The sequence below is a fragment of the Arvicola amphibius genome, chromosome 12, assembly GCF_903992535.2.
Source record: "Arvicola amphibius chromosome 12, mArvAmp1.2, whole genome shotgun sequence".
NCBI classification, from domain to species: Eukaryota; Metazoa; Chordata; class Mammalia; order Rodentia; family Cricetidae; genus Arvicola; species Arvicola amphibius.
The window spans coordinates 39,619,900-39,643,206 of NC_052058.2; the positions used below are offsets into that span (position 1 = coordinate 39,619,900).

At 45.6% G+C, this 23,307-nt stretch overlaps 1 protein-coding gene across 3 annotated transcripts in view; it reads right to left on the bottom strand.

Annotated features, from left to right (window-relative positions):
- Sh2d4b (SH2 domain containing 4B) overlaps nucleotides 1-23,307 on the bottom strand; it is a 73,237-nt gene that overhangs the window by 15,349 nt on the left and 34,581 nt on the right. For all 3 annotated transcript variants that reach the window (XM_038349904.1, XM_038349903.1, XM_042053993.1), the window contains 3 exons: nucleotides 21,133-21,280; nucleotides 8,776-8,992; nucleotides 6,683-6,807 (listed from right to left, as the gene is read on the bottom strand). In XM_038349904.1, the coding sequence (XP_038205832.1) occupies nucleotides 6,683-6,807; nucleotides 8,776-8,992; nucleotides 21,133-21,280 (490 nt within the window). The remainder of the gene's footprint in view (nucleotides 1-6,682; nucleotides 6,808-8,775; nucleotides 8,993-21,132; nucleotides 21,281-23,307) is intronic.

Here is a 23,307-nt window from a genome sequence, read left to right on the forward strand (position 1 = left end):
CAACCCCCCAGACTAGTACAACTGATGGCCCCCTAAAGACACAACCATCTCTGCTGTGGAGTAGTAGTTACATTAGCGTTACATTTGTTTATGCTGTGGAAGATATCGTTTAATGATGCAAAGATGTGCTGAATGTCTTTTATTCTGTGAAGCTGTGTTATGTTGCCTGTCTAAAACACCTGAACAGCCAATAGCAAGGCAGGGGAAAGCACAGGTGGGCTTGGCAGGCAGAAAGAATACCTAGGAAGAGAAATCTGAGAGGAGAAGATGGAGGAATGAGCAAAGGAGGAGATGAGGATGTAAGGGGCCAGCTGCCCAGCTACATAACCAGCCATGGAGCAAGAAAGAAAGATATATAGACCAAAGAAAACTAAAAGCCCAGAGGCAAAAGGTAGATGGAATAATTTAAGATGGGGAAAGCTGGCTAGAAACAAGCCAAGCTAAGGCCAGGAACTCATAAGTAATAAGTCTCTGTGTGTATTTATTTATTCTGGAGCTGGGTGGCAGGCCCCCAAAGGATAAAAGAGCAAAACGAGTAAAAATAACGGATCTCTTCTACCTCAAGATGTCCAGGGCCTCTAAGGAGCTGATCCTTATCACTGTGTTTCTTGAGGAGACTTCAGAGTCTGTTTCCTCATCCACTGATGAGACGGTGGCATGGCTGAATGACCAGGTGTAAAGTTCCTCAGAGACTGAAACCAGATCCCCCGAGTGGGAACCCCTCCAGGCCCATTCACCATCAGGGTAGCTTGAGGCCAGGGACTTCAATTCTTTGGGCTTCCATTTCTTCCTCTATACAATAGCAAGGCCAGCGCATGGTGATGTTACAAACATGAACTAATGAATGTGTGTGGAGCCTAAAGAATGGCATACTGTGAGCTCCAGGTACCAAATGGTCAGTATTACTACTCACTCCCTACAGTCATATGAGGAATAAATGAAGTATTGGATAACCAATGTTTTTGATACAGTGCCCAAACAAAGTAAATATTCAGAAAGCTATCGAAACATAAAAGTCATCACACTCCCACACATGTGCCCAGAGACAGTCCCGCAGATACAGTTCAGTGCATGCTTGAGAACAAGGGGTCGCATGTCCACCGACCTTGGACGTCACTGAGCTAAATAATGCCTTTTTGCCTTTCGGGTCCCAAATCCTATGCAGGGCTTGGGAGCAGAGCCAGCACTAGAATTATAGACAGCTAAAAGGAAAGTCAAAGCCTTAGGGACGCCAATTCAATCTGCTTTGCTTAAGCAGAAATAATATTGTGTTTTGTAATCCCTTTGGGGGCTATCTAACCGATGCAGAGTTTCAGGGAAAGAATGAAAACAAGTCCTTTCTTTCTTAGTGGGAACACCTCAAACAAAAATGTTAGAAGCTGAGAGCCCAGCTCAGTGGCAGAATGTTTGCCTAGCCTGTGCAAGGCCTCAGATTCAATCTCCAGAACTACAAAAACAAAGAAAACGGGTCATGCGACCCACTCTTTCCACCTTTAAAAGTTTTGCACTTGGGGGTAAGAACTGGTAGAAGATTTTTCTTTTTCAAATTCTGCTCAAGAGAGGGAAGCTCTTTGACAGGCATGCCAGCTCTCTAAATGACCTGTGTTACACCCATGGCTTTCAGAAATGACTTCAAAATGATGATCATAAAGAAAGAAAGCTTCGATTTGTGGGTGGGTTTTTGTTTGTTTTTGAGAGGGAAGGCTAAATTAGTACCATCTTCCTTTGGTGTCGTCACATGACGTCATCATTTACTTCTAATCTGAGTGATGAGACTGGTTTTCAGTGTGCCCTGGAGGTCCCAGCACTCACTTCCCAAGGCCACCATGTTTATTATCTACAAGCAGTAGCATTGATTTGCAAAACTTAATACCTGTAGCCCTGAACAAGACCAGAAGTTGTCATTGTCCCCAGCTCCAGCTGCAGCTTCACATAAATTTTAAGTGTTTGAGCTTATTAAGTTTCAAACCCTGGGAAAAATGTCAAGGTGCCTATTTAACATATCAAAGCTGATCTGGTTTTCCCAGCATCCCTCAGACCCTCCCCGTTACAGGGATCCTCCTGGCTGGCATACCCCACCCCTAACCCTAAGCTTCTTCAGCCCAAAAGCTGCCCTTCTCTGTATAATCCAGCTACTTTTCTGGGCCTCCAGGCTACTGTACCTGGTTCCCCTCCTCCCCTGTCTGTCCCCCACTTCTCCCACATGGTCCAGCTCAGTCTGGTCATATCCATGCTGGACCTTCCCACATGTCTGTAATAAACTTTGACTCTGGCTTTCCTCTCCCACATATCCATAGTAAACTTTCTCCTGCACCAGACCTAAGAGCAGCCATGCCCTTCCTTTTTAATTCCTTTTTTCATTCGTCCAGTGCCAAAACCCGGGACCAATCATGGTTCCTCTCCTTTTTATTTCTTCTCATTCAGAGCTCATAGACCTCAGCAAGCCATCCTGGCTCTATCCAGGAGCAGAAATATCCCGCCAAAGCCTCACCCCAGGTTCTTCTTTCCCACCAATCTTGAAAACTAAAGGCAAGCACCTCTTGGGCTTACTCTCTCCATCTGGTCTCAGCACAAACTGGGCATTCCCACAGAGCTGATCAAACTCTGCTAAGGGATCCACATCAGCTCTGCTCTGCAAGGTCACAGATCAGGTAGAGTGAAAAGCAGGTTGTACCAAAAGCAAATCTCGGTAAGGGTTTATAGATCCAAAGAGGACAATTTCTTTAATCCCAATATCCATACCTAGATAGCAGAGAATTCAAGGAGGAACAAAATATTCAGAAAAGAATAAATAAAATCCTGGGTTTACTGTTGGGGAAAGATTGGGTCAGTTTCTCCAGCTTTCTGGGCCTCTTTGTGGCCACCTGTAAAGGGATGCCCATGACCAGTTCAGAAACCATTGATAGTGGTGTGACAGGGTGTGTATCAAACTACACAGTGTAAGTCAAACAGGAGGGACTACATGGAAGGGGAGCATCAGAAGAGCAGGCAAAGGAAAGCCATCCAAACTTCTAGGCTCCCTGGAGACTGCACTGCCTACAAAGATGGGGAATGCCAGCTCCATACTTTGTGCTTGTAAGAATAAGCTCCATGCCAGTAACATATTACCTGAGCAAAATTATCCCTGCTTAAATTAGGGTGAGTCCACACTTGGGACACATGCCCAGCATCGGAGCAAAACTCAACAGGACTCACCAATGCCATGCTCAACTCATCATCAACCACATAGCCCTTTGCTGTGCCAAGCCGCAGGGGCCGTTGCAAGGCCGCTATGCATCATTGCCAAGACAACAAACCACGGAACATATTTTAAGCCTTTTCTAGAAGTAAAGCTAAGGAAGAGGAATGTGTTTCCGAATGAGCTGATGTTCAGACAGAGAACACTCAATAATGTCAGACACACACTGAAGTCCAAAAATAGCTTTTTCCCAGAGCCAAGCTTATGTGCTGGCACTTCTCAGGGAAAAAACTTCAAGCCTCTCATAATTCTTGGAATGCGGCAATGAGCAAAGGAAAAGGGGATTGCGTTTCTGTTACTCTTTTTCACAGAGGATTGATTAACTTCCCTGGGTGGTCCCAGGAGGGATGACAATCTCCATTCCATTTGTCCTCCCATCTGTGTTCTGGGTTCATTTCTCTACACTGTATTTCCTTGGAGAGGTGGAATCCCTTCTTATAGTTGGTCCTATACTCCAAGACACACTAGTACTGGCACTCACATGTGGCTCCTTTGGGGGACTAGGCATCTTTGCTGGTTTGATTTGCATAGGTACCCTGTGAAGCGCATTTATAATGTCAATTTCCCAGAGTTTAATGACACAGCTAAGATCAGAGAAGGGCCCTGTATCTTGAGATCCCTGTGTGTCCTGCTGTTTGGCTTTCACTACATCTAAATGTCTGAGAAAACAGGTGAACTATAAATCACAATCATCATTCTCAACCTGCATCAAAATCCTGCTGAAATGACTAGGAAGGCCTCTCCCAGGGAAAGAGAATCATTATGCCTCAGTTGTAATATATTTCACTGTTGCCTCAAATTCTTCCTAACTCACTATGTCTATATCATTTGATATATGATGTTGAAGTCTTCTACAAGAAAGAAGGAAGAAAAGAAGAAGAGGAGGAGGAAGAAGAGGAAGAAGAAGATGGTGACAAAGTGTGGCTGGCAGTATGAAGCAGAACCAACAGCATAACTGGTCCTAAGCCTAGACTCTAAGAAACTGATGTTGCCCATCATTCTCTTCCACCTATGACAAGAGCTCATCATCTACAAGTGATGTAGGAGAGTCTTCTGTTTGTGTTTATTTCATTCGTTAATAAAGAAACTGCCTTGGCCCATTTGATTGGCCAGCCCTTAGGTGGGTGGAGTAGACAGAACAGGAAAAAGGAAGTGAGGTAGATGGCTCAATCAGATGCCATGCCTCTCCTCAGTGAGACAGATGCGATGGAGCCAGCCACCATGTCAGACATGCTGAATCTTTCCTGGTAAGAAACCACTTGTGGTGTTACACAGATTATTAAAAATGGGTTAATCTAGATGTGAGAATTAGGCAAAAAGAGTCTAGAACTAGCTGGAGAGATGGCTCAGTGGTTAAGAGCACTGCCTGCTCTACCAAAGGTCCTGAGTTCAATTCCCAGCAACCACATGGTGGCTCACAACCATCTGTAATGAGATCTGGCGCCCTCTTCTGGCGGGCGGGCATACATGGAGGAAGAATGTTGTATACATAATAAATAAATAAATCTTTAAAAAAAAAAGAGTCTAGAACTAATGGGCCAGGCAGTGTTTAAATGAATACAGTTTGTGTGTTGTTATTTCCGGGCATAAGCAAGCCAGGCAGCTGGGAGCTGGGCGGGATGAAAAGCAGGCCTTCCCACAGCTCCTCACTACAGACAAGAGCTTATCTAAGTAGACCCAGTGCTCCCAGAAAATGAGACCTGCATGAAGTAGGACTTCCCCCACTAAGATACCCAGCAACCAAAGGCTTGAGCAGAGTCCCTGCCAGGGGGGTTATCAGATTGGTACAGGCTACTGATTAGCTCTCTCACTCTCTCCCTTCCTCCCTCCCTCCCTCCCTCCCTCTCTCTCTCTCTCTCTCTCTCTTTCTCTCTCTCTCTCTCTCTCTCTTTAGAAAATGGTACAAAAGTCCCACCTGCCTTTCAGGAAATCTCCATGTTGGGAAGGAAGTTGGGACGTTCCAGTTATTCTCAACTTCAACATTTTAGAGATGAACAAAGTTACACACACACACACACACACACACACACACACACACACACACACACGTGTCTCATTGTCTCAGGAGCCATAATGGGCTGCTGATGCTGCTCTGCTTTTCCCCAAAAGTGCAATATATTAAAGTAACCACTGTTAGCTATCACCATCCATTCATAAAAGATGGGGCATTTTAACACTAAAAGTGAAAAAGGAACATAATCCTAGAATCTAACTATAGCCCTTCTAAGGCAGTTGGCCATGCTCCATGTGTGAGCCATTTCTGTCATTCTGTCACAGGAGGAAAACTTGGTCACTAAATAGTTCTGTTCCGTGTGTAAACAACGTCCCTACACGTTTTATAGTAGAAACTGTCAGCAGAACATGAAGTCGGTTACACAAATCTAGGCTCTGTTTGTTTTGTGACAACATAAAGCTTACTCTTTTCTCCATTGAAATAGAAAGTAAAACTAAATTCCTTTTTCCCTAGCTAGAAGTCTGAAGGCAACATGGGTGGCCAGTAGCTCTATGGGAGTCACTGCGGAGCATGTACCAGCAGCGTCTCCATCAATATGCAAATGGCATAGGCTTCATTAGGTTGAACCAAGTGACCTTTCTTGAATGGATTATTCAAGAGAGTCTACCCAGTGAAAGAGACCATGCCAGTCTTTGTACATAAAAATAAAAATTAAAAAGCACTAAGACCTTTCCAAAAAGAGATGAATTTGATCATCTCAACTTACCTTCTCCACTGGCTGCCAAGAGCACCTCTGAACAACCAGCACAGACACCAAACCCCAGCTTCTCCTTAGCAAGGCTCTGGTGAAGCCATAGTTCTGTGTGTTGCCCTACTTGAAGCCATTGTGTATTCAGATCACTAGATTGAAGCTATGGTCCTTGAGACTCATTTTTGGAGCTAACTGCACACATCACCTAGTATCTTTTGAAAACTCCCTCCTGTCTTTGAGCCTTCGTTCCTCCTCTGTAATGAAGAAATTGGAAGATTTCTAAAGAGCCTCCTGGTCTAATGCATTTGAGTGATACTGAACTCTTCATTCATCAATCTATAATCTAACCAACTGTGGCTATGGTTAAGAACAGAGTTGCAGAATCAAGTACAACCAAGATGTTGACCCTGCTCACCAGTAGGGACCCTGGGAGCTCACTGTCTTATGAGTACAAGGACAGAACCTTGTGGGTGACTTGACAGTCAAGGAGACTAAGTGATGCCAGCAGTGGATGGGACTCAAGTTCACAGCTTCCCAGAAGGCAGTGGGGATGCATTTCTAGAATCCTAGTGATCCTGGACTCTAGGACTCTTCTTCAAAAGTATTGGGGCAGAATTGAGGCGGCATGGACCCCCAAAGTCCTCCACACCCTTGAATACAGTCATCCAAGACTCCTTCCATTTGAGAAAGAGTTGGACATGCGAACACCACCTGCCATGGGACCTAGAAAGTGTAATACCATGAAACCAGGGAGCGATGGACTTGGTGTTCCTCTCAAAACCAGCTCGACGAGGCAGCTGTTCCTCCTTGAACCAGCGCACAATGACTTCTCTGGAGAGTGGACGCAGAGGACGCTCCCAGGTCCTGATGGGAAGAAAGAGAGTAAGGGAGGGGACAAATCAGAGGAGTGGAAGAGAATAAAGAACAGGGATAGGGAGAAGAAAGGGAAGAAGTTGAGTGGGAAGAGATGGCTTGGCAGGTGGGGATACTTGCTACAAAGTCGCACCATATGAGTTTGATCTCAGGGACCCACATGCAGAGAATTAACTCTCACAGGTTGTTCTCTGTCCTCTGTATACATGATCTATTATGTTTGTGTATACATGTATGGATGAACAATAAATAAATAAGTTTTAAGAGCATAGAAAGAGAGGTATTTCTGACTATACTCACAGATTCAGAAAACACATAGGAGCTTTATCTCATAAATATTAAGCATTTCTGCACCCAAGAAAATTCCACCTCCAAAAACCAATGATAAGCGACAAATTGAGAAAAAGAATTCGCCGCAATTTTTCCCTAACTTGGGGAGTTCCTAGAGATGGGTAAAAGGGACACAGATCACACAGCAAAAGGGTGGACTGGACAACAGAAGAGAAGGAAATACCGTGGCCCTTCAACATATGTGAAATGCTTAGTCTGGCCCATAGTCATGTGTGAGTATTTAAACTTACTCCAAGACATGTTTCCTTACACAAAACAAAGTTGACAACACCGTGGGCCAGGCTAAAGGTTGTGAAAGATTGAAACATGGGTCACAGTCCTGTGCAGGGTCAGTGAATTTCAAAAAAAAAACCCAGACCTTGAACAACAACCCTACTTGGGGGGATATCTTTGCAGATTATGGCTTCCCAATAAAAAATTAACTTCCACAAGATTATACATGCAGGGCCTAGTTAGTGACTGCAGAAAATTTTAAATAGCAATGCCCACTGACAGAGTCTCTGTTAACGAATAGAAAATCCACACAGCAGAACCCAGGCAGCTTCTTCTTTAAAAAAAAAAAAAAGGAGAAAAAGGTGGTGTGTGTGGTTGTTTTCTTGGCAAGAACTCAAAGAAGCCCAGGGCTTGGGGTAGGGTAAGGTAAGAAGCGAAGAACAATAAATGTCTATGAAGGTGCTGTGAGGAGATGGTACACCAGGAAGGAATCAGAGCTCTCTATGAACACTATCCCTTCTCAGGCCTTCTAGTACATTATGAGGAAGGAAGGGGGAAGGGGGAAGGGGGAAGGGGGAAGGGGGAAGGGGGAGGAGAGATGTAAAGCCAGAGGCAGCTTTTGTTAGACTCTAGGGAATAGGAGTGTGGTGTCATGAACAACCCCAAACTCAAATCAGTACAAAATTGGATAAACCAGACTATCTGGGGGGGTAAACTGACTCTTGAACAATCCCTGGAGATGAGGGAGTCACAGGTGCTCAATCCTTTAGCTCCTTTCCCCAGGGAAGAAAACTGTGCTGCAAGGATTGCTGAGGGGCCCGGATATAAGAGCCAATCTCAGGGTCAGTCCAGACAGACAGTCAGAACATACAAAGGCTTCCGGTAACCCTGTGTCTTTGGCGTGCCAATCACTGGTTGTCACTTAAATGTCCTTGGCAAACAACCCCTCTACAGACACAAATGTGCCCACACTAATCTGCAAACCTGCTGTTCAAATAAGGAGCAAACCAGCTCCATTCAGAATTAGAAAAGGCTGTACCCTGCTTCCCAGCTACTGGGCTATATTTATCGCAACTTAGGCCTTTCGTTGCAAGGTTTTGGCCAAGACCAAGGAATCTATGAATTGAAATATTTGGGTATGCAGATTATGAGGGGAATAGGATGTATGCTTTTCTTCAGATTATCAAAGATTATAAGAATCCTTAACCACTGAAAGGCTAATCCCCAGAACAGCAAAGTTGTTAGAAAGGTCCCACCCTATTTCTGTGTTCTGCCCCATTACATAGATTGGAACGCTAAGGCCCAGGGAGGGCAAATAAAAAACAAATAAGAAACAGAGCCTGGACCAGAACCCATGGAGCTTGCATCATGGGTCCACGGCCCATCCTAACACACCTGTCAGCTCCTGGAAGGGGCGAGGATTGACTGGTGCATGGAAGTTGATGGCAGAGTCTTGCCTCCGGCTCATGGTTCTGGCCAAGTTCTTGGAACATGGTGCTTAGGCCTGCGACCGTGCCCTTCTGGATGGCTCGGAGTGAGTGGCGCCGGTACTCATCCCGAGCTCGCTGGGCACGACGGCTCCTCTCTTCATCAGCCGCCTTGGATCTTCGCACTGGAAAAGAGAACAATATGACTGGCCTTGATCCACAACCCAAGCTGTACACTGGGAAAACACAGACAGCACTGTACACAACTTACTTGGGATTCCACGATTTCCTGGGAGCTGACCACCTACAACACCATAGACTACAGGAGGCTTGGCTTCTGTAGGAATGGCAAGGCATGCCCAGCCCCAAGATTGTGGGGGTATAAGGGTCTCTTTATAACTGACACTCCTTGGGCTATAAAACTCCAAGGCACTATTCTCTCTCCTACATTCTGCTCTCCACATCCCTGAGTGGGGCTTTACCACAGCCAAGTAGGCTTGAGAAAGCTACTGTGCCGTGTGTGCATGTGTGTGTCTATGTGTGTGTATGTGTGTGTGCGCGTGTCTGTGTATGACTGTGTGTGTTTCTGTGTATCTTTACGTGTGTGTATGTGCATGTCCGTCTGTGTATGTATCTGTCTATATGTGTGTGCATGTCTCTCTGTGTCTGTGCATGTCTGTGTATATATGTATGTATGCATGCATGTGGATGTATTTGTGTCTGTTTGTATGTGTGTATGTTCAAGTCCATCTGTATTGTGTCTCTGTGTCTGTGTATGTGTGTGTTCATGTCTGTGTGTGTATGTATGAAAGTGTGTGTGTGTATGTGTGTGTGTGTCCTAAAACTCATAAAATACATTTTGGGTTAAGAAAATGAAGCACGATTCTCTCCTCTCTGCTTCCGAGACAGCCTCATCTTATTGTGCAGTGCCAGCCTTGCTCCTGAGACAGGATGGTGAAGATCAGATATGGTGAACAGATATGGCTGTACTGGGCTCCTGGTTACCAAGGCTGCTTTTATGTCTGGCAAATGGATATTTTTGCCATCAATGACCCCTTCATTGACCTTAACTACATGGTCTACATATTCTAATATGACTCTACGCATGGCAAGTTCAGTGGCACAGGCAAGGCTCAGAATGGGAAACGACATCAACGGGAAGTCCATCCATCGCCTTCTTCCAAGAGTGGAATCCCACCAACATCAAATGTGGTGCTGCTGGTGCTAAGTAGTTTGTAAAGTATACTGGTATCTTCACCACCATGGAGAAGGATAGGGCCTAATTGAAGGATGGAGCCAAAATGGTCATCATCTCCTCCCCTTCTGCTGATGTCCCCATGGCTGTGATAAGTGTGAACCATGAGAAGTATGACAACTCCCTCAAGATTGTCAGCAATGCTTCCTGCCACCAACTGCTTAGCCACCTTGGCCAAGGTCATCCATGACATTTTTGTCATTGTGGAGAGACTCGTAACCACAGTCTCCACCATCACTGCCACCCAGAAGACTAGATGACCTCTCTGGGATGCAGTGACTTTATGGGGCTACCCAAGACATCATCTCTGCAAGACTCACAAAAGGATATCCTGGGCTATAATGAGGACCAGGATGTCTCTTGTGACTTTAGCAGTGATGCCCACTCTTCCACGTTGATGCTGTGGCTGGCATTGCTCTCAGTGACAACTTTGTAAAGCTTATTTCATGGTATGACAAGAAATTCAGCTACAGCAGGAGGATGTTGGACCTCATGGCCTACATGGGCTTCAAGGAGGAAGAAGCCCTGAACAACCCACCCCAGCAAGGACAAGAGAGCAAGAGAGAGGCTCTTACCTGCTGAGCAGCCCCTGTCCCCCCAACTCAGCTCCCTTACAGTTTCCATCACAGGCCCCCGGAAAATAACAGGAGGGGTTTAGGGAGTCCTATTCTCTTAAATACCATCCATAAAGTTCATTGTACCCACAAACATAAGAAAAGAAAGAAAAAGAAAGGATAGGAAAAGAAAAGAAAAAAGACAAGACTGAACAAAGCCTACTGAGTCAAGGGCTTCTGCCAAAATTGGTCATCCTGGAGTCTGACTGCTTCTTGTCAGACCTCTACCTGCCTCTAAAATCCAAGCATTCTCACTAGAGAGCTTGGAAACTGGTCCTGGAAAGAGTAATGATTGCACTGGCCCTGGAAGACCACCTCCCTCTCCAGGAATTAAAATCTTACTTCATCCATTCAACATGCATAGCCAGCTCCTACATCATTCTAGAAACTGCACTTTGTCAGTACTTGCAGGACACAGGTAAGTTGCTCTACTCCTCAAAGATGGTTTTGCCTCCACATGTGATCAGGAGCCTTTCTGGAGAACGTGGCATCATTCAGGTGCAAGCACATGGTCTATACCTACAGATGCATTTACAGAGTGGTGCCATGCCCAGAAGATCTCCTGCATTTTGAGCTCCACAGGGCCAGGTTCTTCAATCTGCTCATTGCCAAACTCCAGAACAGAGTTGGCACACAGGATACTTTCCAAGTGATTAGGGATCCCAGAAGACTGGGTAGATTGCTACTGGGTAAAGTGCTTGCCATCCATGCATGAAGCTATGAGGTTCATGCTCAACATCCTGTACAATGTTGGTATGGTGGCATGTGCCAGAAATCCAGCTCTGGGGATGCAGGACAAAAGATCCCTGAAGTTCACTGGCCAGCAAGACTAACTGAATCTGTAAGCCCTAGGTTCAAGGAGAGGGCCTGTCTTTAAAAACAAAGTGGAAAATGGAAGACATTCAAAGTAAACCTCTGGACTCAGCATGCGTGTGTGCACCTGCACACGTTGCCCTCACATACACATACAGAATATTTAATGACTTTAAAAAGCATTTCATGGTTTGGCTCTGCATTTGACTCTGGGCTGAATAAAGAGAAGACATGGAAGCAGACCTTCCTTTCAATCACTCTGACCAAGCTGGAGAAAGGACAGATAAATATCACCAATCTTAATGAAAAAGGTCACGAGTGTCCTTAAAAGAAGAAAAGAAGGGGGAAGAAGAAAGAGGAGGAGGAGGAGAAGAAAGGAGCAGCAGCAGCAATAATAAATTACTGTGAGAGTTCCGGGTCCACAGTGTCCATAAAGTACAGGAACCAGGGCTGTCAAAGGAGAATAAGCCTGCAACTGTGCTGTGGAGGGGTCTGTTCCCACCGGAACTGTGCTGTGGGGGCGTCTGTTCCCACCGGAGCTGTGCTGTGGAGGGGGTCTGTTCCCACCGGAACTGTGCTGTGGGGGCGTCTGTTCCCACCAGAACTGTGCTGTGGAGGGGGTCTGTTCCCACCAAGACTCAAGCTGAGATGTAGGACCTTTAAGAGAAACTGCAGTCACCTTTGGAAGTTTTGATTAATTTTCTCATCAATGGATGAGTTTTGGGGAAACAAATGGCTAAATCAGATCACCCCTCTTTGTTCCCTCTCTGTTTCCTCTTGCTCTCAGGCAGAGAATAAATCTGGTTTCTTTGTGAACTGCCAAGTCTTGTGAATTACAGTGAGAGAAAATGAACAAGACGGTATGGAGAGATCAAATCCTTTTTAGAGAAACGGAGAGAGGAGCTGATTCCAGGAAACAACTGAGGGTTTCAGTGACCCAGAGACTCATCTGTAGGCCTCAGGGAGCAAGAATTCTGTGAATTCTGTTTTCACTGTGGGCAGAAGATCAGACAGGGTCAGGAAGCCCAGGACTGATTTCAGGGTCATTAATACATAGACAAGTAACTTCACAGAGTTTACAGTCCCTAAGAGCAGGCACTTGAGAAAGACAACAGACAGACAGACAGACAGACAGACAGACAGACAGACAGACAGACAGAAAGACATAGGTTTTGCTTCTGAATCCCTGTCTGATATGAAATACTATTATTCTTTAGTTCCTTTTCCCTGAACAATAGACAGTGCCACCCTTAGTCTGAGGACTGTCACCCTGCGAGGCTATTCCAGAATCATATCCCCGATGACATTCAGGGCTCCCATTCAGTTCTCTAACATTGAAGAAACACAGAAATGTCTCTTTTCCCTCTTGGTGGACTATGTGCAAGTGGTCACACAGCTCCAGAAGTGCACAGAGGCAAGAACTAAAGGGGTTCAAATAACGTGCTGGCCAGGTGTGGCGATACCCTCCTATACTTCTAGGACCCTGGAGGCTGAGCCCAGAGGATTGCAAGCTTCAGGACAGCCTAGCTATATAGTAAGACTCTGCTTCAAAACCCTGAATGAATGAATGAATGAATGAATGAATGAATGGCATAGTCAGACAAGTGTATTTAGTTATCTACTTGTGCCAGATCTAAGTGTTGCACAGGGCTAGCGCTTGATACTATGCAAGTCACACACTGTACACCTTCAGGAGACCCAGCTGTAATGTTTGGCTCTCAGAGAGCTTACAGTCCAGTGGACACAATGTAGCACTAAACAGTAGAGCTGTGGTGAGGTGTGCATTGGCCACCAGCCACCCCAGAGATGGATAGTCTCTGGAAGCAGGGAGAGGTCTAAGCTGATGCCTGGTGTTTTCAAGGGATTCAACCAACAGTGGCCAATGGAAGGGAAATTTTAATAGAGTGGGCTCAGAGGCCAGAGAGAGTCGGCATGCAGCATCCCTGCAAGGCAGAAGTACCAGAAAAGACCACTTAGACGGCCAGTAACTCCTGGCTTATGTGTTCTAATAACGTCTTGAAAGGTAACTGGAAGCCACTAGAGGGCAGAGTTCTGTCTGCAAGCTAAGGAGATTGCTTTAGAAGATGCAGGACAACAGGAAGGCACTGAGCAAGGAGAATGGCTGAAGCAACAGCATATGAATTCAGAGAAATAAAAAGGCAGAATCTGTACAATTATGTTGGATTAGTAGTAGTAGTGTTACCATTGCTTTATTTATGGGGCAGGGGAGTGGAGTGTGCGTGTAGAAGTCAGAGGTCTTGTGAGAGTTAAGTTCTCTCTTTTTTTCTTATGGACCCCAGGACTTGAACTCAGATCTTTGGTCTTGACAGCAATTGCCTGTACCAGCTGAGTCAATCATAAGCTCCCTTGGTGGTCAATTTTCATACTGAGAGTGGGAAAAAGGAAGAGACCTGATGGCCAGGTTCCAGGCTTTTTTGAAATTATGTTATTGATTGATTGGTTGGTTGGTTGGTTGGTTGGTTGGTTGGTTGGTTGGTTGAATGAGTGACTTATTTTTGTGTGTATATCCATGTGTATGATGTGTGTGCATGTGAGTGTGTATATATGTATTTTGGTCTCTTTGAGATAGGGTCTTTCTACTTTGCCCTAGATGGCCTGGAACCGGCCATGTATACCAGGGTGACTTCAAACTCATAGACACCCACCAGCCTCTTTCTCCCAAGCACTGGGATTAATGATGTGTGCCACCACACCCAGCATCTCTCTGTGATTTTAAGTATAGAATTAACTGTCTATAATTTTTTTCCTGCCTAGAAAATGAGGGCTTCATGCGGTTGCCTTGAGATCACAATGAGGGAGCAAATGGAAGGGGTTTGCTCAGAGCCTGGCATAGAGCTATGCATTAAATGTGTCCAGAATGCCTACTGGATAGACTGTGTATTCTGGCGACTGAGCACACCATTTGGAAAGAGTCCATTTCTTGGGGTGGGAAGAAGACTGATTAGTGGAGAGGAGGGTGACATCTTGGTAGAATCAGGAGTTCCCAGTAAGGAACTGAAAAATGAACCTTTGGAAAGACTAAACTCCTTTGCTCTGGAGAGGCTATATCAAGAATATTCTTTTTGTTTTGTTTGTTTGTTTGTTTTGGTTTTTCAAGACAGGGTTTCTCTATAGCTTTGGAGCCTGTCCTGGAACTAGCCCTTATAGACCAGGCTGGCCTCAAACTCACAAAGATCTGCCTGCCTCTGCCTCCCGAGTGCTGGGATTAAAGACATGTGCCACCACCATCTGGCCAAGGGTATCCATTTTCAAAGATGTCCTGTGACTCAGACTGTGCCTTTAGCAAGAAATATTGTGAAGACTGAGAGGCAAGCATCCAAGTATAGGAAAGCAAGTGAGATGCACGCACAGTTCAGTGGGTCTAATGAAAGGGACTTTCTCAGCCTCTACCCAATAGCTTCCTTCCTCCCTCTAGCACAGCTTCACCCCTGACAACAGAGAGCTCTGTGGACACCAAGGCTGACTCCTGGATCCTTTCACGATCCATGCTCTCAGGCTATGTGAAGAGAGCAATGGCTTGCCTTGGGAAAGTTAAATAAGGCCCAGGGATTGGTGGCCAACTCCATAGGAGAAGGAACCCCAAATAGAGTCTAAACTGGGTGTTCAAAAGTTCAGATGAACACTAGTCAGAGTTTTAATACTGAAAAAAGGCACCCAGAGTTAGGACAGCCCCTGCTTTATGATGGTCCGATTTATGTTTTTACAAAAGTAATAAAAATTCAGTCAAAACTGCACTTCGAATTTTGACTCCCAATCTCCTTCCAGGCTAGCTATATGCACATAAACCTGCATGCATCCATGCACGCAAATCTGCACAGTGTGTGCTGTGCTGACACTGGTGAGTGCCAGTGAACCACAGCTCCCGCCTAGCCAGACCGGAGCAGACCACAACTGGCAGCCCTCAGTGGGCTGTGCTGATGAGCCAGGATGCTCCGTAGTTTAGGGTTAGGATTAAGGTCACAATTTCAACTTCAAGCTTCAGGGACATAACTTTCTTATAAAATGAGTTTCAGCTGTGGCTATATCCAAGGAATAACAAGGTATTGGTAATTTCTCTTGTCACTGAGACCAACGACCTCCTAAGAGGTGACTTAGTTGAGTTTGAGGACACAGTTCATCCCAGTGGATCAGATGGTGGACAGAGCCTAAGCAGCTGCTCTCACTGCATTTTGCGGTCAGGAAGCAGAGAAATGGCTCCCACTCTGCTGACTTTCTCTTTTCTCTGTTCCTCAGCCAGGTACCACTTACATTCACCATGGGTCTGATGTGTGATGCCCCACTGTGTGCTATGAATATGTTTTATTACTATTGGTTTAAAAAGAAGCTGCTTTGGCCTATGGCAGGGCCAAATATAGCTAGACAGGAAATTCAGGGAGAATGAAGACGAAGTCAGGGAGACACCAGAAGATACCAGAGCATTACTGGTAAGTCAATGGGGCACATGACGATACACAGATTATTAGAAATGGGCTAATTCATATGTAGAGCTAGCCAGCAAGAAGCCTGAGCTATTGGCCAAACACTTTATAATTATATTAAGCCTCAGAGTGGTTATTTGGGAACTGGCGGGCAATAGAAAAGCCTCCAACTTCCCCTCAGTTAATCTCCAAAAACACCTCACAGATCAGGATGGTGGTGAACCTCACAGGTTTGTTAATCCAATCAAGCTTCCCTACAGGAATGAACCATCACTCTTAGATACTCCATGGAGGGATACCAAGTTGCCTTTTCTTCTTCTCTCCCTTAAATTCTAGTCCACAATCTTCTCTGGTCCAGCAGCGTTCTCACCAGCTCCTCTTGGTTCAGCTTGCCCCAAGCCTCTCGCACTTTAAAATCACCAACATTCAACCGAGGACCCAGACCCACTTCTTTGTAAAAGGGAAGGAAATGGAACCAACATCACCGGGCCCCTGTGCCAGGCATTATGAACACTTTCCTCAGGCAGTTCTCTGGGCAACCAGGCATGGAGTGAGCCAATGGCGTGTAGGAGGTTGATTTGGGGCCGTAACCCAAAGCACACAGTCAGAGGCCCCAGAGCGACCACAACTCCTACTCAAGATGGCCAAACCTCATTACATTTTAACCTCACAGAAGCAATACTAACTGTCTGGGTTCTATGAATAATTTCATTTGCTGGCTCCTCTCAAAGTCTCTGACCAACTAAATAGTCTCCAAGTCCACACCCCTACAAGCTCACAGTTGAAAATCATTATACACACTGCCCTGGCTGAACTATCCAGAGGGTTTCCGAAGCCAGACAGCTAAGATTTGAGCTGAGTGACTAACGCTCTGCTCGAGTGATACCGAGAGCCACCTTTCCCTTTTTTCTCAGTTGGAGAATTTAATTTGACTGTTTTATCAAAACTGCTGCTCCTGAGAGATTAATGGCCCACTCTATCTTTCAGATTAAGTTAATTGAGTGCAGAACGGATTGTGAGATTTGAATGACATGCTCTAAGTTCAGTTCCCCATTCTTTAAGAAAATATGAAATGAGAGCCTGCAACCAGAGAGCCTGAATTGTCTCATATTTCCAGTTTCCCGGAGGTGTTTCAGCTGCCACACAGCACACTGAGCTACAATCAGGCAGTTCTCAGAGAGTTCCAGTCTCCACCCCAAGTGCTCTGAAGAAGCGCTCCAGCCTGGGTCCTCTCTCTTTATACAGCAAGAATAACAAACCCCACAGAACATGCTTGAAGTCACTATGCAGAGGTCAAGCTATCCAGCCAATGCTCACTGCAATGACATCAGCAGCTTCACCTTGTTCATCTCACTATGTTTTTTAACACAAATGTTGCCTTTTCTCCTCCTTCCACTTGCCTCTTCCTCTATTCTGAATTTGGATGAATGGCATCCTCTTTAGCTTTCCCTTTAGCTTCCTCTTTAATGCATCTTTCCAGCCTTGTTTTTCATTATGGCCCATTATGAACTCCAGGACTTGGCTACACTGTGACTTGTGCATAATTTGTCAACTATAGATACATCCCAGCAACAAAGTGTCTCAGGGCTGAATTTATGATAGGAAGAAAGAAAAAGAAAGAGACAGAGATAGGATAAATATAAAGGGTGTCAAGAATGAAGGTGAAGTAAGAACCTCTAAAGATGCAGCTGAAGGGATGGCTCAGAGGTTAATAGCATGTACTGGAGTTTGGTTCCCAGCACACACCAGGTGACAGCCACCTATAACGACAGATGAAGGGGATCCAACAACTTCTGCAGACACACACAAACGCACACTGAAAACGAAATATTGTAAAAAGCACCTCTGACCATCCTCTCTTCTACAGGCAATAAGAACACTGCCGAATGTTCAGAATGGACTTTCTCCCAATATTATTAAAAGTTAATCAAAAGCTTGAAAAAACTCCAGGAAGCATTTGTTCAAAAAACAAGGGTTCAACCCAAGTGAAGATACTAAATTTCCACAAAGAACTCCCAGAACTAGATGGGCTCACTAGTAAATTCTACTGAATGTTTAAGCAGGAATTCCAATTTTTCACAAGTTCCTCCCTAAAGATGGTGAAAGTAAATGCTCTCTAACTCATTCACTGACATTCAGACTATCCTAAAACCCAAACTAGACTGTCAACACCATAAGAAAAGCACAGAATAACATCTGCCATGAATATTGATACAAAAGCCCTCAACAAAGTTTCTTCACACCAGGACTGTGGCATTGACTGAGATGGCAAATGCCTGCTATGTAAACATGAGGACACCAGCTTGGATTCCTGGTGTCTATGTAAAAGCTAGGCATAGTGGCATGCACCTGTCACCCCAGCACATGGCCTGGGGGTACAGACAAACAAGATTGAAGAGTTCACTGGCCAGTCAGACTAGCCAATCAGTGAGCTACAGGTTCATGGAGACCCTGTCTCAAAAGAGAAGCAAGAAGAATAGAGGAGGACACCCACCATCAGTCATTGACATTCACCTTCTATGTGTACATGTGCACACACATACACACACATATGCATGTACACCCCATGGTTACATTTTCTTTCTGAGGTGATAAGATTATATATGCTTAGATAGTGGGAGAACTGCACAGTTTTATGAGTATACTAAAAAAAATGCCTAATTGTAAATTCTAAAATGATGAATTTGGTGATATGCAAATTAATTTCCCGAAAAGGTCCATTTAATGAAACTGGCATATATTCATTTGGTCAAGGAATACTGAGAAGCAGAGGGCTACCTAGCCAGAGGGCTCCCACCTCTCCATCCTACTGTGGGCTTTCAATGCAGTACAACATGTAATACAGACTGAAAACCCCCACCCGCCCCATGCCGCCCGGGTTCATCCTCTCCCTGACCTCACAGAATCACACGCAACTCTGCAAGGGTCCTGCGCACCAGCACTGGCCAAGCATGCTTACTACTTGGTTTTTACTGATGTGTCACACTTGCTGCTGGAGGGCTGTCCCTCCCTCCCAAGGCCAACCAGCTACTAGTGGTAGTCAAGGGTTTACCTTTTAGGTTTACCTTTCATAAGCAAACCATCCAAACAGAAGCCACTGCCTCCAGTGAGAAGCTTTTACGCGAGGTCATGACCCCTGGACCAGCATCCACCTGTCCTAGTTACCTTAGAGGCCAGACAACGGAGTCAGTGCCCACATTCAACAACCTGTTGGAACCGTTCACAACAAATAAATATTCCTGCCTGAGCCTTACCCTCACTCCAGCACCTCACTGACCCTGATGCCTCCTATGTGACCACGGCTTGTGTGTTACTCCTTGGTGTCTAGGCTCTGTAAGGAAAGACATCTTAAGAGTCATATCATGCCCACGTGGCAGTATACCTAGGCTCAGCAACTCCTGGGCACTGTTAAAATGTTCCCCATCAAACCTGGCTCCTCTTTGTTTTTCTTGCTCGACTTCTTGCATCAGATACTCCCTAGAGTTTCCATACATGATGTGCCTTAGCTTGCAGTGCCTCATTGTCCCTGTGCCTTCGCACATGCTGGCCTCCGACTAAAGGGCTCTCTTTAGAGATGGAGAAACAACTCTATGGTTAAGAATGCTTGCTGCTCTTGAACAGGACCATAGCTTGGTTCCCAGCACCCATGTTAGGACATTCACAACCACCTATAATGCCAGCTTCAGGGGATCTGACATCCTTTTTGATCTCCATAGGTACCCACATGCACATATCCATACACAGACACACGTACACACAAGCATACACATAAAAATTTAAATCCTCAGAGTGCTTTTTGCTACAATTATTCCTAAGGCACCACCAGGGTTCACTTCATACACTCCCTTGGAGCCCACCAGGGCAGTCAGTCAATCCTGTGCTCCAACAGCACCTGCTACATTTCTCCCTCCAGTTCATGTATCTCTCTGTGCTGACTGGAAGTACCTCTAACATAGGCCTGTATCAGTATCTGAGGTCCCCAGAACACAGCTGTGGTGGTCTGAATGAGAATGCCTCCTTGGGCTCATATGTTTGAGTGATTGGTCCACAGTTAGTGGAACTGCTCAGGAAGGATTGGGGCGTGTCTTAGAGTTTTATTGGTTAGAGCTACAGTGAACAGACACCATGACCATGGCAGCTCTTATAGAAGAAAACACTTCACTGGGGCTGGCTTACAGTTCAGAGGTTTGGTCAGTTATCGGCATGGTAGCAACCATAGTGGTATGCAGGCAGACATGATGCAGAAGGTACCTGAGAGTTCTTCATCTGAATCCACAGGCAACAGGGAAAGGCAATGGCTTGAGCATCTGAGACCTCAAAGTGACATCGTCTAACTACTCCAACAAGGCCTAATAGTGCCACTCCCTATGGGCCTATGGGGGCCAATTTCTTTCAACCACCACAGGAGGTATGGTCTTGTTGGAGAAGGTGTGTCACTGGGAGTGTGTTTTGAGATTTCAAAAGTCCATGCCAGGCCCAGTCTCTCTCCTCTCTCTCTCTCTCTCTCTCTCTCTCTCTCTCTCTCTCTCTCTCTCTCTCTCTCTCTCTCTCTCTCTCTCTCTCTGTGTGTGTGTGTGTGTGTGCACGTGTGTGTCTATGTGTGTGTGCAAGTGTATATGTCTGTCTCTCTTTCTCCTCTAACCGTGTCTGTCTTTCTGTCTGTGTCTCTCTCTGTCTCCCCTGACTCATTTTTCTTTGTGTATCTGTTTATCTGTCTCTATATCTGCCTATCTCTCTGTCTCTGTCTGTCTCTGCCCTGCCCCCACTTCTTCCTGCTTCCTACCAGTAAGGATTTAAAGCTCTCAGCTACTACTCTAGCACTGTACCTGTTTGCTTCCTGTCGTGATGGTGGTGGACTAACCCTTTGAAACTGTAAGAAAGTCCTCAATAAAATGCTTTCTTTTATAGGAGTTGCCTTGGTCCTGGTGCTTCTTCATAGCAATAGAAGGGTGAGTCAAACAACAGTGTAGAGTCAAGAAATTATTGCCAATTGAGTAAATGTAACATTTCATTCTTTAGTGGGAGACATCTCCAAGGCCGGCCCATAAACTCGAGTGTGCAGCCCTTAGCCCAGTGGGGCCATGCACATGAGTAAAGCCTTGGGTGGTGGGGGAGGGGGCTGGGGATGGTGAGGCACAAGCACAGGGGGAAGAGCTGGGTGGAGAAAGTGGGCAGGCCCAGGCCCGGGACAGGGCTCAACTCACGCTGCTCTTCCCACTCGCGCTCCTCCTTCTCACTGGCTTGGCAGTGCAGCTGGGCCTGCTTCAGGGTCCAGTAGAGTTCTTTGGCTCGCTGCTCCTCCTGGAGGCGAATCTGTTCTTCTCCTCGCCTCCTCTCTTCTTCCTCTTTCCTCTGCAAAATTATTGAGACAGAATGCCATTGAATGGAGAACTAACTGCCTGGGGATTCTGTAGCTAGTCAAGCTGAGCTGTCTGGAGGAGAACGGCCAGCAGCCACCATTCTACTCCTGGTCCCTACACAACTGAAATGTGATCATCACACTTGGTAAGAACCACATGGATTGGCAGATTGAAGTAAATTTTATTTGCTGTTTTACAGTACATGGGATTGAACCTAGAGCCTCATTTTTCCCCCTGGCTTAATAATTGCTTTATCTGAAAGAAGAATATTGAAATTTCTCAAACTCCCATCAAGTACAGTAAACATTCTCTAGATTAACCCACATATGAGTTCTTATAAACTCAGTATTGCTTCTTTTTCAGAGGGACGCCCTTCCCCTGGGAGTCAATTTTCATTCTTCTTCATTCTCCTATGGGTGGTGTGGGCTGCTTCCTAGATACCTCTCCGCCCATCCTCCAGGACCTGCCTCTGAACCTTCTCTGAGACAGAGGCCTCTTTCACAGGTAGCTGCTTTCCTTCTGCAGTCACTTATCTCAGGATACACTGAGCCACTTTCTGAGCATTTGCCTGAAAATACTGCTATGCCAGCCTCTCAGCTACTAATTTAGCTGAGCACAGAACCTGATTAATTAAAAAACATTGCTACCTTGTCTTCCAGCATTGCTGGCACTTCTTCATCTGCTACATGTAGTACTTGTTTTCTCCCTGGATATCTGCAGTCTCCTTACCATGGGTATTCTAAAGAATTTTCTTTTTTCCCCCTTATTTTTGTCTTTGTTTTTATTGAAAATAGATTCTTCTCTCCTACAATATACTGTGGCCCAACCACAGTATCCCCTCCCTCCATTCCCCCTCCTTTTCCTTCAGAAAGAAGCAAAACATGGCCCACTGAATCAATTAAGCAGGGCTTATATGGGCTCACAGAGACCGAAGTGGCATGCACGGGACCTGCATGGGTCTGCACCTGATCCTCTGTGTATATGATACAGCTGTTAGCATGGTGTTTCTGTGGCACTCCTAACACTGGGAGCAGGTTTATCTCTGACTCTCTGGCATGTTCTTGGGACTCTTTTTCTTTTATTGAGTTGCCTTGTCCAGCCTCTATGAGGGCTTTTTGCCTTTTTTTATGGGGGGGAGGGGACGGTTCTGTCTAACAACAGTCTTGGCTGCTCTGAAACTCACTTATAGACCAGACTGCCTCAGTGATGCTTTTTCTTATACTATTTTGTTGTGTCTGGTCATCGATTCCACAGCATTCTCAATCATGTGCTGAGGGTTTTCTGCAGGCTAGAGGTCCGTGTCTGTGCAGTACAGTACTTCCCCTCTGCCTGGACGAGTTCCCTCGCTTCTCTTTCTATGGGACTCCTGTTGTCTAGTCAGGCAGCCTGAGTCAGCCTCCTAAAGACTCCATCTTTCCTCTCTTACTTTCCACTTCTTGTCTTTTCTTGTTCTGCCTCCTTGTTGAAGTCACTGGCCCTCTCTTCCAACTGCTTCACCAGGTGTGAGCTGTTTCCTTTCCATTGTGGCATGTGTGACTTTTTTAAGCCCTCATTCTTGTTTGCCAACTGCCTCCTTCATGTGGCTGCATCCTGTATTTGTTTCAGAAGTGTGAGAGCATAGCTCTCTGAAGATTGAGGCCTTTGTCTTTCCCCCTGCTCTGGCTGAGATCTATTTCTTTTGTGTTCTGGTGCATTTATTTGACGTGGTGCCTTCCACGTCTAGAAAAGGAAGGCTTTCTTCAGATAGTCTTTCCCTGTCTGTTCACAGTGAAGGAGAAAGTCAGACTTGAATGGGAAGTTGAGTATATATCCAACCTCACGGAGAGACGAGCTTTACTCTGTAGCTATTACATAAGGAACCACCCATTTCTTTGAAGAACAATCAGGTGGAAGGTTTTGGGGCTCCTTTATGTAAGATTATCCAGAATCTTCTATTCTCCCTGAGTGGTATCTGACCAGGAGTCAACAGTGAGCAGGTTGCAGGCAGAATTGTCCTTAAATCTCCCAACCTGAGCCTCA